This window comes from Phalaenopsis equestris, unplaced genomic scaffold (genome assembly GCF_001263595.1).
Source record: "Phalaenopsis equestris unplaced genomic scaffold, ASM126359v1 Scaffold000002, whole genome shotgun sequence".
In the NCBI taxonomy this organism is placed as follows: Eukaryota; Viridiplantae; Streptophyta; class Magnoliopsida; order Asparagales; family Orchidaceae; genus Phalaenopsis; species Phalaenopsis equestris.
The window spans coordinates 57,246,799-57,263,296 of record NW_018164444.1 but is presented as its reverse complement, the minus strand read 5'-3'; the positions used below and the strand labels follow the sequence as shown (position 1 = coordinate 57,263,296).

Sequence of the window (16,498 nt, the reverse complement as noted above, 5' to 3'; positions counted from 1 at the left end):
GTGTACCCCGCGGCCCGCTTTCCGCCCGCTCTGACGTCCTTGTGCCGCGAAGCCGGAAGCCAAACAGTAATTTTTCGCTATTTGTTGCCACGCCGCATGAGAAAAGCAGCCCCAAACAGAGCCTTAGTGGGCTCTCCTCTGACTTTTAAGTCAAAAGATTTTAATCATAGAACTGATCTTTCTACATTACAAGGTTGAAGCTGCTAAATGGGGGCATTGGGCATATCAGGTCATGTCGAGCTGGGTTAAAGCATTAGGCATCTCACGTACATTTTAACAATCTTGTAATGGATTCAAATAGAGTTTTTTTTATTATTTGGCTTGGATCAATGTAAAAAGAAATAGTTATTTTTTGGTCAGGTTAAATGAAAATATTGTAGATTAACATGATTCTAAAATATTGTTTTGGGTCTAACTTGTAACATCATGCCAAAAATATTACCTAAGCTGCTAATGTATTGTTATTGTTGGTTTTGGTTGGGTGTGTTTAGACTTAAAAGTTGCTTATGCCAACCCATTGAACCTAGCATTGGCAGAGAGCCTCATATATTATGTATGCCCTTTAGCAGTTAGACTATTAATTTTTTAATTAATGGTTGGAAAATCAAACTATTCTAAGTAATTATAAAATGTTTTGAGAATAATTCAATTAATCAAACAAGAATGAACTAATCTAAATAATTGATAAATATTGATTATTATTAATATTATTGTTATTACTAAATTAGTAAAACATTATCATAAAATTAGAATAATCAAAACTCGATGGGTGAGTAAAGTTTTAATTTAGCCTGGTTTATCTGAAGCTCACTTTATATTAAACAAAGGAATTGCTATCCCTAAGGAGTGACTTCATACTGAAGAAATCAATGTCCCCTCATTGACATTTGAATGAAAGTGCACTCCATGAACTTAACTCCAATTATATTTAAACATTTGTGCTGAAACATCTTATCTGTTTAAATTATAGCCCAAGTAATCATAAAAAATTATGAGATATCTAAGTGGAACTCAAAGTTTGGGTTAGTTTTGCCAAAAGATAATGCGGTCTAAATTATTTGGAATGGTCATTCGAAAAGTTATTTTCTGTCATTTTATCCATTGCCTTTTTTAGCTTAATTTTTTGTTGTTTCCTCGTCTTTTGCTCTTTCTGCGCTGATCACTTCCGCATGTTCTTTTTTATTTTTAAACTTTTTTTTATTTCCATATTTTCATAAATTTATGATTGAATGTTTTACACAGAAACCTTAATTCATATAAATTTCTACCTTTTCTATGGTTCTGAATTCTAGGCTATGACCAGATAGTTGCCTCCCCCCCTCTCTCTCTCCTTGTTTTTGCAAATACACAAACATGCTTGGTTACCTTCATCTATCTTTAAGTAACCTTGTTATTTAAAGCGTTTTATTATCATTTTAGTAGTGGTTATTTATTTTAATGTCGTGTTATTTTAGTAATTTAAAAGGTTTTCAAGCATTATTTATAATGTTGCCTGCTAGAAAAAGATGCTTACTGGTGTTACTGCTTACTAGACGGTTATTTAATGAGCAGTATCCATTGGAGAAATTTTTAGATGCTAATTGGTGATGGTCATAAATGAATTCATAATTGTTTGATCATGGTGTTTGTTTGTTTAGGGAAAGTTTGCATGCAGGTCCTCATTTTTTAACTAGCTGCTATTTAGGCCGTGTTTTGGAACCCTTCAAACGGCTCATTATTTTAAAGTGGATATCTAGGTTCTTTTTATGACTGTGGAAGTCAATAATAGGTTTAAAGGATCAATTTGCCCTGTTCGCGGAGCTGCTTGCGGTGATTGTCACTGTGGCTTGTGCACGCCATGCATGAGATATATGCCATAGTTTGCAAGTGTAGAGAAGAGCCATTTTCCTTAAAAAATACGTACATTTGTAAATTTTGTTCTAGACTTATGAATAATCATTTATGTGGACCTTTTTGCTTATAGTATGTACGTTGGGTTGCATACTTCGGTGTTTCAAACTATCAAGGTGTAAGTTACAGCTCCTTAAAGATTAAGGATCTTTGTTGGGAAATTTCTTTTTATTTAACGAAATTGGTTTCATATGTTAACATGGCAATGAAACTTAGATTTTTCGTGAAATGATTAATCCACTTAAGATTGTTAGTTGATGGAGTCAAGACTTTCTGAGAAGCAAAGCCGTGGTAGAAATCACTTCAATAAATTCAGCAAAATGCAGAGATAGATAACGCAGTTGAAAAACAACAGTGGCAGGGGGATTAAAAGCAATTTTTCGATCACCTTCATAACCTCAGAGCACTTGTGCCACACTGCCTGGGAAAAGTCTTCTGCAACACTAAGCTACAGGCATTGGCAAAGAGAATATAGTGGTTTTTAAGCTTAAGGTATGAGAATTAGTAGAATGAGATAGAAAATGAGAGAGTTTTGTGAGAAATCATTCATTCATTTTTTTTATAGAAAATTAAATCTATTTATAGACAAAATACTACATAGGTAAGTTTTGACTCTTTTCTAAATGAACACGAGTAAGATTTTTATCTATTATAATAAATTAGATTAATTCAGCTAATGATAGTTTCAGTAGGAATTCAAATGCAAGCTTATCTAAATAAATTAAAAAAAATTATCCTTGTGTTGTAATTTGAATTTCACTTCTATAGTCTAGCTTTTGGAGATTCAATCTCTCTCCTGTGATGTCCAGTTGACAGTTTGATCATGCATACAGACCCTTAACGACATTCTCTTCAGTCTAAATGACAAGATACAAGAATTTCCATTGTTTGTATTCTTTTGGAAACACTCGATTGTTAATTCTTCAACAAACACAATCTTTTTCGTCATTTCATGATTTGATGTCCGAATTATAATAATAGATGATTTGATTGACCGCCTATCTTGATTAGATCTTTAGATCTAACACTGATGAAACACTCTATGGTAATTGATTGTTAGTTGAGATGAAAATTGGAAACAATGTTGAATCTCAATGTAGATGATGATATTTTTCTACTAGAAGTAACTTCTAGATATCATGAACATGGAATATTGTACAATTAATTGAAATCATGCAATCATTGAAGACCACACTATCCAACTTGAATAAATTCGATCAAGCATGCAAATCAATGATATGATTTATAAAGAAATAAAAAAAGAAAGAAGTCACTAAAGTAAGTTTGTTGTTTGTGCAAAGAAAAAACTTATGAAATTTTTAGGCTTCCACTTCTTCTAGTAGAAGAATAGGACTTGCATTCCTAATGATAAATTTAATAGAAATTACTCGATACAGGCCCCTTTTTATAAGCACAATGTTCCCATATACTAATAATAATAATTAAAGTTTACCAACAAATCCCAAATAAGACAAGCATACAACACAATAATTTAAAGATTCATGTCATGATTTTTTGACAAAAAAGTTTTTGTTGGCAATCAATTACCTAGCACAATGCTCTACTTTTTGCATCAAATAAGACAAACATCATGTAACTAAGGATCAGTTTAGGCTAGCTTTCTGGTTGCTTTGCTTTTTAGATCATCATCGCAGCTCTGTTTGTGGAATTGTTTTCTTGTTGTTTTTTAGAAATTTGTGTGCTAGAAAGCTATTTTTTTTTAACCTATTGTGTTAAAGTGCGAGGGATGCCGGAAAGTTGCGGTCTGACTTTTTGAAATTAAAATGTAATAGTTAACTTAGTCTTTTGAACTTCTTCTTCAACAGCTTCACGGCTGCTTCTTTAAACCGTTGCAGGTGCTCCAAACAGACCCTAAATCTTATTACCCTTCTTACTGTTAGATTCTCATACGCTTCGCGTCAGATATCTCTTATTATTCTCCTAGATTCTGCTGGAGGAATTCAATCCAAAAGGAAGCAGACTCTATACCACCACCAAATAGAATCCACTCTCAAATTTCCAGCAACTAGTTTCCAAAAACTACCATTGAATAATGAAAAACCCAAAATCACAATCTTCCATAGGAAGTTGTAGAACGAAGCTTCATATTACTTATATCCATATTGATAGAAAAGTATACCGTGTATCCATTACTGCAAATATACCATACGAAGAAGAGAAATTTGGTGGAACTCATAATTTGAGCAGGGAAATTCGTGCATGGCGACGATGCATTCAAATAGTTGGGTCACTTCAGGAAATTTGGTAGGATCAATTAAAATCCTCATCGTCTTGACGTTCAACCTATAATCATCCTTCTTTTTCTGTAAAGATCCTCATGCTTACAGTACTTAACCGTAACTGTGCTTGAGCCTTACCCAACTGTTGCGATATATTTAGAAAAAAAGGGGAATTATATCATCATCAGCATATCTGCCTTACCCAACTGTTTGTATTTGGTTAGATGCAATTCTTGACTAGAACTAGAAGAGGTATCAATCATTCCTACATCAAGAATGATATTTTTTGTTTTTTCATTTTGCTTTTGCAACAAAGGCTTATGGGTGTAAGTATTTTGTTACTCTAATTTACCGAAATGATACTGGTTTATTTTGCTAGATTTGAAATATATAATTACTTCTGTGTCCTCAATATTAAATAGATTTTGATTATTGCGGTTTCTGTTTGTATTGATAAATTAGAAACATATATTTAAATTTTCTTGCAGCAGGCATGAGAGTATGGTTAAAAAAAATTTGCAGTTAACCATCCAAGATAAGACGCCAAAGCACTTATTCAATTATTGTTACTTCATAGTTTGATAAAGCTATTCACTTTTAGATGCCACGCAACAGTTAAATGAAGCTTTGGATTAGCAAATTTTAATCTGCTCGTGTGCATGTCCCATCTTTTTACTGCAGAGGAACTGCTTTTGATTTTCAGCTAAACATTGCATTTCTTATTGCCATTTAGGCGCCTTAATTAGTTTCATAGCATATTTTGTTAGAGAACTAATATGCTATCATTTTTCTATTCCAGCTATGAAGCTTGGGTCATCTACAACTTCCTTTCGCTCTGCTTGGCCTGGGTGGGCGGTGCAGGTGCTGTAGTTGTAAGTTTAAGTGGCCGAATGCTGAAGCCATCATGGGGGCTCATGACTTGCTGCTTTCCTGCCATTTCTCTCGATGGGTAAATTGCTCATTCATCAAATTCTTGTTTGAACTATGTTCTGTTTTCCTAGAATTGTTCGTTATTAATGTAGATTCTATGGATCAATATTTTTCAATCAATCTGTTCTGTCCTTTTCTTACAGGCGCTTTATTAGGAGGTGCAAGCAAGGTGCATTGCAATTTGTGATACTTAAGCCAATTCTAGTTGCAATCACCTTCATATTATACTCGAAAGGGAAATATGAAGATGGGAATTTCAGTGTTAACGAGGGCTATCTCTATATTACAATCACATACACAATTTCATATTCTGTAGCGCTGTATGCACTTGCATTGTTCTATGTGGCTTGTAGAGATCTGCTCCGGCCTTACAATCCAGTTCCGAAGTTTATCTTAATCAAATCTGTCGTCTTTCTCACTTACTGGCAGGTATGTATGATAATGCTCTGGTTAATGTGGAAAGGAACCTATCTTTACCTTGCTTTTGTGTTCGCATTCATCTTATGTTTCTTTTATTTGATTAAATATGCATGGTATTTTTTTTTTAGGTTTTTTCGTGAAGTTTTTGAGCTTTGTTTTATATTAAATTATTAAAATTTTATCATATTAAAAAACTTCTCTCACGATATTAACATCCAACGACTAATATTAATATCACCAAAATCTGGAAAAGCACAACTCTAAAAACCTTTTTTTTTTTTGTTATTGTGTGATTATCTGGTTGTGGCATGTGTATGTGCAAATACATGGGCTTTCCACTTTTTTCTTATAATATTAAACATCTAAATAAGATTTGGGTGATATAACTTAATTTTCCACTTTAGCAAATCTAATTCGATATGTACTTTATTCAATACGCCATTTTCATCCCTCAGAACTATTCTTATTGCTTTTATTCTTCTTGATCTCACCATGTAATAATGTCTTGACTGATTTCTTCATTTTCTATTTTTTTAGTGCCTCTAGATTTCTTTTCAAATACATAGGAATTGAATGGTATGCATGTAAATCTTCCTACCCTCAGAACTATTCTTATTGCTTTTATTCTTCTTGATCTCACCATGTAATAATGTCTTGACTGATTTCTTCATTTTCTATTTTTTTAGTGCCTCTAGATTTCTTTTCTAATACATAGGAATTGAATGATATGCATGTAAATCTTCCTATTTTTTTTTTAACATGAGGTGGCCAATATACCATAGTAGCTTTATCAACTCTTGGAATATACGCAAGGAATGTCTTCTCTTATTAAAGAATGCATGAAATTATGATGCAGAAGTTTTAAACTGACCGGCGCATGTTTACACGCAGGGTGTTTTGGTCTTCCTTGCTGCAAAGTCTGGACTCATAAGTAATGCCAATGAAGCTGCAGATCTCCAAAATTTTGTTTTGTGCGTGGAGATGCTTGTCGCTGCTGTCGGCCACTTCTATGCTTTTCCCTATAAGGAGTATGCAGGTGCCAATATCGGTGGTTCCAGTGGTCTGATTGGCAGTTTTTCTCATGCTCTAAAATTTACTGATTTCTACCATGATACGGTTCACCAGGTAAACTAAAAAACCTGCTAATGTGATTTTTTTTTTTTGGGTTTATTTTCACCATTGTCCTGAACAGAAGCTTATTCGCTCAGTTTGCCCCAACATACCATGATTATGTGCTTTACAATAACACTGAGACAGATGATGGAGCCAGAAAATATCGATCGAGAACCTTTGTGCCAACCGGGCAGGAGATGGATGCAGTGAGAAAAAATCGGCAAATGTATGGCGGCAGGCTTGATGATATCCAACTTTCTAGTGTCTCCACATCAGGTTCCAACAGTCCGGCCGTTTCAAATGCTTTGCCAGACCTGGTTGACTTGGAACTCATTAAATCATCCTTGCTCAAGGAGTCATCTGCTTCCGCTGCAAAACCATATGATTTATCAATTCTACTAGACACTGAACTTTCTACCTACCCTTCTAAGGTTCCCCCTGTTGGGGATCCAATCAGATGACAACTTTGATTAAAGTACTCTATACTTGATGATGCAGAACTTCATTTACGAGGTTCTAAAGTTGGTGATGATTATTTTGGTCTGGTTTACCAAATTGCTGAACCACCGATATCAACAGATGCAGATGTTTGACAGTTTATGACAACTTCAACAATCAACTTGATAGTAAATAAAGAACATTTGTTTCCTTTGTGATTTGTAGGACAACTGGGCAGTGTTGGTGACTGCTGGTTGTGTATATGGAAATATCTAGGCAGTTTCTTTGGTTTTTTTGGGTCCCCCAATGGATTTTAGACTTTATTTTATATAGTAATTTCTGTTTTTGTTCTTGATTTGCGCACAAAATTTTGGATTGGTCGAGTATTATTGGAGATTTTGAAATTATGCTAAATCTGATTCATTGGAATTGCATATGGTGATTAAATCATCAATAATTTTGATCTTATGCCAAATATTGGATTGGGATCCATGAACCTTTACTTTTCATTTCTACTGTTGTAATTGTGTTGATGACATAGCCAATTCATCTAAACTGCATGCTCTAAAATGCTAAACAAAAAAGTTTTTTCCAAATCACTAATTACAGATAAATCATAGCCTTTGCCACTGAAAAATTACAGAAAAATTTCTTCAAATACGACCTTCAAACTACAGATAAATTTAAAAAGCACTTCAAAACAAACAAATGGGCGCTTAAAAACCAGGAAGAGACTACTGAATTCATCTACATTTGTGTCTTCCCCCGTTTTCTTCTAGCAGGATAAAAAACAGTATTCTAGGTACACAAACTACGTAAATTTGCTAAATTTTTCTGAAATGACAAAAAAAAAGGCGAAAGCCTTGGAAACTTTATTCAAACTTAATAAGGGGGCAAAACTCTTTGTACATTTGTCATTAGCAAATGATCACTAAGATCAATTTACTACATGAACAGATCATCAAATATAGCACATCAACCGAAAATGCAAAAGCAATTGTTATCGACATGATTGCAGGCACTCAGTCGCCAGAATTTACGCTCCCTTGATCAACATCTTTGCTATGCAAGGTGCTCTCACAGTTCAATGCAGAGTTCTCGCTTGTGACAGCCGTTGAGCAACCATCTTGATCACGAAAAAACTGTCCAATCGATAAGGGATTGTAGGTCGAACTGGCTCGACGGAGACCCTGTATCGCTTTCAATGCAGCCAATGTGCTGCGGCAAATATTGTCAACATCCTCATGCAGAGATCCTGTTTCAGCATCTCTGTTCTTATTGTTCAAACTTCCACTCTTCTCCGCAGAGCCTGCATCAGTGACTTCTGCTTCCATGGGGAAGAGGAGTTCGAGGTTGGCTTCACATTCGTGGACTAACCTTGTCAGAGGCTCCGTTGTGAAAAACGGCTGATGGAGCGCACGCCGAGTGAAAGGAAGACTCAGTAAGCCTCCAGTCCTTTTGTCATACTTCTTAAGTATCTTTACAAGGCCTTTTAAGAACACACAAAGACAAATGCTGCTTTTGTTATTTATTACAGTTTCAGTGGTGAGGGACTAAATCTTTTGATATACCTGCAAAGTTTAAGGAGCTATAATTTTTCAGGAGCACCATCTCCCCATGGATGGTCACAAATGCCTTGCGAATCTCAAACATTTCCTCGCTAAACTTAGTCTCAGATGTAAGAGCTCCCCTTTGTTTTATTCTCAATTTCTCAATTCTTTCCTTGAGTTCCTGCCAAGAAGACCAGGGATAAGAACAGTAAATCATTAAGTTGATATAGGACTAATAACAAACTAATAAGCATGTCTAATTCCAGGTGCCATTCACAAAACTATTTTCGCAAAAAAGGTTAAAGATTCAGATATTTTTAGCAAGGATTGGTTCATAAAATAACTCAAAATCAAACTAAAGCAGTAATAAAAATAGTTAAAATAATATAATCTATTTAGAAAGCATTATTCTCTGGGTTTATCTGGCGCTATATGCAATGTGAAACAGAGAAGAAGCTAGATAAGATTCCACAGTCTCTCAGATTCTTCTTGAGAAGTGGATAAAAGTCACAATTTCTTTTGGATAAATCCCAATTGTTGAAGCAAGAAAATTAATTAATAATGACATTTGGAATATAAAAATCACTTGTTAGTCAGTATATGATCGCATTCATAATCAAGGTTAAGTTAATCATCCTCTCATGGCATTTGTTGATAATGGAAAATCAAGAGAATTAACAATGACATTTGTTAATATATAAGCACATTTTTGATCTGCCTACTCATGCTGGAAATACTTATCATGTTTAATATATAAGCACATTTTTGATCTGCCTACTCATGCCGGAAATACTTATCATGTTTCTCCTTTCACACATGAAGTCTTGTGTGAAATATTCCACTCAAGTTCAAAGCATATCAACTGTATAAAGATAAAACTGACCTATATATTTTAACAAATGTCATTGTATAAAGACAGTGTGGTGGGAAATCTCTGGTTCCTGTATTTTAAAAATAAATAATTGTTTTTCCAAGTATAATTAGAAGAGGAAAGACCTACCATGGTCAATGGTTATAGCAGACAAGCGAGAAGTAGAATTAAAGCACACTGAATTTAGAAAAAGGAGTACGAATAGTTTAACAGAATAGAAAATGTCATATTTCACAAATAACCATTTCATATTAACATGATGTCAAAAACATTTGACATCAGCTGAATGAGAATGATCTAAAAAGGTTGTTGGCAGAACTCATCACAAAGTGGAAGCTGTAAAGGAAAAATTCATTCTTATATTATGCACTCTAAAACGAAAGGCGGTATCAATATGAACTTGTAAAATTCTTTTAATGACAAACAAATTGCAATTAGTATATTAACGAGCTTATTTTCCAGGGAAAGTAATGATCCAATTTTGAGATGGAATTTGGAATTTAATATGTAGAATGTAAAATAAGCATACAAAGAAAGGTCATTTATTCATCTTAAAACAAACTCAGTTACTAAAAGGTTTAGACAGCGAGATCTCAGCTGGGAACACCCAATTCTCTCAGAACCATTAGACACAATATATTACTTTCAGAAAAGAGTTCTATTGCGCGAAACAAAAAATATTGGGGACAATAATAGATGGAACGCATTATTTCATTTATAAGAACCAGGGGCACATCATAGTTTTCTAGGAGGAGAAAACCTACAATACACAAATCAAAAGGGGAACATCACCGTTCTTTAAGAAAAAAAAAACTTCAATACACAAATCAACTATGTCGAGAAGACCAGCAATGGGAGTCTCTGATCATTGGAAAATATTTCCTGGACTCATATTTGAAAGCAGACAATTTTCTTGATTTTTCAGCTCTTATAGGGGAACCCTCATTGATTGAAGATCTCCGGATTCTTGAATTTACAACATTTGGTTAAGAGGATCTCTCAACTTTGGTATAGTACTATTATTTAAAATAATCAGCTTAAGTTCATCAATTCTATAGGGATATAGTGCTAAGAAGAGTCATGAAAGTATCATAATCAGGCAACTATAAATATTCTTATGTATAAATATTCAGCTTTCATATAACTCTGAAAGTCTGCCTAACAGGTTACTATACCACATTGAATTCTTACTATAATTCAATCAGTTGGTGTGAATATTAACAGATGATTTGGCTTAAAATTGCAATCTAAAGATTTAACCACAATATCCTCAAACTTAAACTTTTCAAATTGGTCCAAAATATCCACACTTTTATTTATCTAAACAATTTCCATAGCGTTGCTCGATATCCTTGACCAGGAAGCAAGTATTGTTATCTTCTTTGCTGAATTGGACAACATTTCTAGATTCTTTTATGTCAAGCATGCCTTGCACTTCAAAGGAGATTTTTGACTTATTCGAGGAGCAGCATTTCTTTATCAGTGTACGTGTAACTTTATTAGTTGTGCCAAAGATTTCACATCCATAGATTCAAATACTTATTAGGAGGAAGAAAATATTGTGAGTCATGCAAAATAATATCTTCTTCATCTTCATACAGCTTTGTTATCCTTCATAGATAAATGATCGATTAGTGTATCTAGATTTTTTGAAGTCAATGAAAAAACTTTATCATCAAGAATGTTAGGATTATTTGTAGTTGAAAAGGTGGTCTCATTGAATGCTACCTTCCTAGGTTTCATCAAAACCACTATTTTTTAGTAGGCGTGGGTCAGTACAACTAAATCAATTAAAATTTGTGAGTTATATTTTATTCATACTTGTTTTGTTGCCCTTGCTTACTCATAGCACAATGCATAATTTATTCCCGTTATAATCTATTTTAAACCCTGGAATAAAGAAAGTCTTCTCGTCTAAATTTAGATGAATTCTTATTATTCATATCAAGGGCACAACAAACCATAGAATATTTAATCCTTAGATGACTTATTAGTTTTAATACCACTCTATATAAAGGCAGGATACGAAAGACCTAAGATAAGTTTAATATACTAATGAATGGGCACCTATCAACTCAAAAGCTTAAGGTAATAAGTAAAAGTCATTGATAGCACACTAAGAATCCAAATATCATTCAGTTTTCAACATGGGGCTATGCTTCACTCTCTCCTGGATCTTAACAATTGATCAATGTGGAATCTAGTGAGTCATTTGACGTTTGCACATGTATAACATTTTGCATAATAATATATCCTTCCAATTAAACGCAATATCATTCATCGTACTCTAAACTCTAGACATCTGGTATGCGAGTAACATCAAAATGGCCTACACTTTCATATGTACACACATAGCACTCAAATCTTTAATCTTTTCATGCATAGCTTTAAAGCAACAAAGTTCTATATATGTAATATCAAAATTTAGGTGTGAGATATGTAGATACATAAGAATTGTGTGCTACATATGTAAATTTCCCAAATCAAAACTTAAAATGAGAACAGTGCCGAGCACATAATATAAACAGTCCTTTCAAAACACCAAGGCAGAATATATCATCAATGAGCAAATCTATAGCACAAATTAATAAAATTATTTTCAAGTCATTTAATACCGATGCCTGCGAAAAAAAAAGGAGGATATGGAATGAAAACCAAGAAAGTACACGGCTTTTTACTTCATCAGAGAAGCTACACATATCAGATAGCAAAAAAGGCTTCACCTGCAAGCGAATGACGAACTCCTCCTCCTTGTCAACATAAAAATCATTAAACTTTTCGAGCTCCTCATCAAGAATTCGCACAAACCATTCCTCAAGTCCCAACCATGGATGGCCGTCGGCACCTTCATCGCCGTCTGGTTGAAGGTTTTTGATCAGCTTCTTCAAGGGCTTGTAACTGAGAAACTTATCCCGCCATTCCGGCAGCGTTTCGTCGAGGTGAGTTCGAAAATCCTTCCCAAACTTCATCTTTCTCCGCCAAGAAATCAATCGCCCACTATCGCTTCAAAACCCTATGGCGGCCAATTTGCCAATCGGACGGAACGAAGGTGAAAGTTGGAATTTTTTTTGTGGTGCCGTCATAGTATTTCTGGGAGGGCCGGCGGCAAGGTATATTCTGTCGACTGCTGGATTATCCGTTAGCATTTTAGACATTAGATGATACAAATTCCAATTTTTCATGTCTGTAATAATCGGCGTGCAGAATTGGCTACGTCGTTATATTTAATGTCTCCGTTCAGCCAAAAAAATTTGCATCACAATTATCTAGGTAAGCTTAAGTGTGGAGTCAAATAAAATCATGACACGTAGAATTGATAGAAAAAATAATAAAATCTGCCGGGCAACACATATTCTCCCGTGTTATTCAAAATATTATAATAACACAATAACACATCAACAATACTTGAAAAACACACAATAACACTTGAATAATACGTGAGGAATATTCTTTTGTGTTACCGATCAGATTTTATTATTTTTTTTTGTCACTATCACGTGACGTGATTTCATTAGACTTCGCACATAACTCTATGTGCAGAATTACAATATTTTCTCCAATTCAAGAATAACTCTATGTGCAGAATTACAATATTTTCTCCAATTCAGCAGAGTAGCTTAATAAAGAATAGTCAAGAATAAAAGTTGTTTTTTTAGTACCCTTTTGTCATACATATTAAATAGAAATGCAAAATTGATTTGAATGAAATGATAATTTTGTAATTTCTCTCAATTTTGTTGTAGTTTTAAAGACTTTGTCAAGATTAGGCTGAAGATATAAAGAAAGCTGTTTATTGGTAATTAGATGGCACTTGGCATCCATGCTATGTGATTTTTCTATATACGGAAAGAATATTTCTATCTAATGGGGCATTTGGATACATTCCACTCAATTCATCTGTATTTACATATCTAACGCTTAAATTTTACTTTTTTTTTTTACAATCATACCTCCCAAAATTTTCATGTATGTATAATCAAAACATCATTGACCAGATTATTCACGAATTGAACGATTCAAAGCGGAGCATATGTCAGCAGGTGAAAGTCAGTTAGAATAAATAAATATATTCATGAGTCGGAGATTGGTTGTGGCCGACTAAGGGTCAACTGACCCAGAGGACAATCGATCCAGTGGAGAGTTGGTGTGCAGAGGGCTGGAGGCATTGCGTGCGAAGGGGATAGGAGCAACCCTTGTATAAACATGAAGGAAGAAGAAAAAGAGAGAAGATGAGGCATGGCTTAGGAGACCGAATTGAAGTACTGTTTTTATGATAAAAGTTTAAAAAAAAAGTTTTTTTTTTAATTTAAGAATTGAGTTAATAATGTCATGATTGAATCGGCCGAGCATTGTGGAAGTGCGGGAAGAGTTGCATCAATCCAATCGGAAGGTAAGATGAAGAAGAAGCGGAAGAAATTTCATTTTGAATGAGAGGAGTAATCAAGGTAAGGGTTTATGATTTTATGTTTTAATTAAATAAATTATTTTAATTAAAAGTGTTTTTAATTTAATATTAAAGGTCCATGAATTAATATTAGTCTATTTAATGTGACAAACAATTGAATTAGAAGTTAAAGGAGAATGAGTTGGATAATTGTAGAAAAGAGGGGAGTAGAGAAGTGTTATTTTGAAAGAGGAGATAGAAGTTAGTCGTAAGGAAAGCTTCTAGGATCGGGATGAGTGCTATTACTTTTAAGTTATAGTATCTTTTGTTTCTCTTATACCAAATTTATTGATTGTTACTGAAGCTTGATTGCACAATTGTACTGTGATTTAAATGATTTTTTAGAAGTTGGTCATATCATATCATTGTGATGAATATACATTTTTTGAAATTTTAATATTATGTATTATTTAAATGTATAATTGAATGAAAAGAAGATATGAATGATGTGAACTATATCATATGCTTGAATTTGTATGCATGAATAGGATGGAGTTCACCAATTTATGATACTAACAGAAAAAGACTAAAATATTGATATTGAAATAAAGTAGATGGTATAAATTTAGACGGTACTTTTATGACAGTAGTATATAAATTAAAAAAAATATTTATATGTAAACGATATAACAAGACACATTGAATGTTTATAATAATCTTGAATGATTGTATTAAATAATTAAAAAATTTAAACACTCTGAGATTGGTTTATATAAAGTTTACTTGACATGCATATTATTTTTTTTATTGCATTACTATATTTTAGGAGTATGAGTATTTGCTAGCTTTGTTTAATTTAATGTTGTTTTAAACTATCATTTTAGGTTTAAATTATCTAATTAAAAGAAAAGCAACTAAAGAGAAAATATTTATAGATGATACGAACAATCAGAAATGAAGTAAATTTAATCGTATTACTTTAATTTACTTTGTTTAGCGACTCTTTCGTTTGTTATATGTTATAGAAAACGAATATAAAATGTCATTTCATGCTAGCTCTCTATAAATAATTAAACATTAAATGTAAAAAGAGTTATTGAAACAATATACTAAAATAACTACTCTCCCACATCTGTCCATACATTTCTGTCTCCTTACAACACATCTTGGGTGTGATTCACAAGTAAATTTGGGTTCAACAATATCTCATCATAAATACTACTATCTTAACTTTGATGACCTTCATAATAAGATACATGTACAAGATTTTTGAATAATGGGTTATGAGCTTGTGCATGATGGTTGATTAGTGTGGATATTATATGGTTTGACAAGTTGATTAATGGTAGTGGGAAAATATCACTTTATTGAAATCATGCCCTAATAGTTAACCGATATATCATTTTTCATTCAAAATTTTATGACATCAAGCTATTATATAAGTAAATATGAATGTCTAGATGTCAAATTATCTAAGAACACAAAGAATTGTGTGGTATGTTTGTAAATTTAAAAAAACAAAATGATGATGCTTTCTTTACAATGTAGTTGTTACCTAACATAATACCATTTTAATTTGGTGAGATATAGTACAAAAATCTGAAGGGGCATTGACATACATACCACCCAATTCCCAGTATTTACATATCAAGCACCTAAACTTTAGTTTTTACAATTATACCACAAAATCTTTATAAAAAATATCCCTACTTCAAGATTTAAAAAGTGAAATACTAATGAACTGAGTGTTTCATAAACTAGTTGTAGCTTGTCTTGATAAGAGCTCGTTCACATTAGTTTGATTAACTAATTGAACAAGTTTGATCACTTCTATAAATACTAGATTATTAAATGAATAAGCTTGAACAACTACTTGTTCGGTTCATTTATGTTTGCGAATAAAATCATGTAAAACTTAGGAACGGGCTCATTAAAAAGCTCAACGAATCCTTTTATTTGAAGTTCATGAATAAGCTACAAATTTATAAACTCGATATAAGTCTTGATTAGAATATAAACAACTAAATCATACTATTCATTATTTTGTCCGATAAATCTCATTTAGTAAGAAAATAAATAGTAGGACCGCACTAGTTTTAACTTTTTAAATAAAGATTATTTAAATATAAATGAATAACTCGATAAAAATACATTAATTTGCTCGATAGTGCCTCGATTATAATCATATCAACGAACATGGACCAAACTCACCAAAATAACGAATGTACTAAGCTTGAACATAAACACAAAAACTCGACCTAATCTTGAGCCAAGCCTGACCTCAAATTTTATAAGCAAAATCAAGCTTGAGCAAAACCTTGCTCGACTCGGCACGATTTGTTTGCAACCCTAAGTGAAATGCACATTTTTATGCATAAATAAAGTGAAGTGTAAAGATCGAAGTTCAGGTTTTTAGATATGTTAATGCACATGAATTATGTGGTCTGCATGTCAATCTTCTTAATCTAAAACAAGAGTGCTTTAAATATCTTATGAATATTCTAACTAAAACATTTTGCTCCAAATTCTATAATCATGTCAAAACAAATTGAATAATTATAAAACCCATCATAATCAAAATTGATTCTTCGAATAATCTAAAACATTTTGCTCCAAATTTAAACTACTTCATGAAAAAATAAAGAGCAAAAAACAGAAAGCA

General features: G+C 32.9%; 2 protein-coding genes across 2 annotated transcripts in view; one reads left to right on the top strand and one right to left on the bottom strand.

Annotated features, from left to right (window-relative positions):
- The window catches only part of LOC110031693 (transmembrane protein 184B-like), a 25,031-nt gene extending 17,697 nt beyond the window's left edge, over positions 1–7,334 (top strand). Inside the window, exons 4-7 of the mRNA XM_020735033.1 lie at positions 4,930–5,079; positions 5,204–5,489; positions 6,372–6,605; positions 6,689–7,334. Coding sequence (XP_020590692.1) covers positions 4,930–5,079; positions 5,204–5,489; positions 6,372–6,605; positions 6,689–7,054 — 1,036 coding nt within the window. The 3' untranslated portion in view covers positions 7,055–7,334. The remainder of the gene's footprint in view (positions 1–4,929; positions 5,080–5,203; positions 5,490–6,371; positions 6,606–6,688) is intronic.
- A 412-nt stretch (positions 7,335–7,746) lies between these two features.
- On the bottom strand, positions 7,747–12,647 carry LOC110029823 (SPX domain-containing protein 4). The gene is made up of 3 exons (XM_020732287.1): positions 12,176–12,647; positions 8,603–8,762; positions 7,747–8,520 (listed from the first exon to the last, which is right to left on the bottom strand). Exons 1-3 carry the CDS (start codon positions 12,419–12,421, stop codon positions 8,054–8,056), a joined length of 873 nt encoding a protein of 290 aa, XP_020587946.1. The 5' UTR covers positions 12,422–12,647; the 3' UTR covers positions 7,747–8,053.
- Positions 12,648–16,498: the final 3,851 nt, after the last annotated feature.

Coding starts and splice junctions, on each gene's coding strand:
- LOC110029823 (XM_020732287.1), bottom strand. CDS start 12,421: ATGAAGTTTGGGAAGGATTTTCGAACTCACCTCGACGAAACGCTGCCG. Junction 8,763..12,175: donor AGTTCGTCATTCGCTTGCAG/GTGAAGCCTTTT, acceptor TCTTCTTGGCAG/GAACTCAAGGAAAGAATTGA. Junction 8,521..8,602: donor TAGCTCCTTAAACTTTGCAG/GTATATCAAAAG, acceptor TGTTCTTAAAAG/GCCTTGTAAAGATACTTAAG.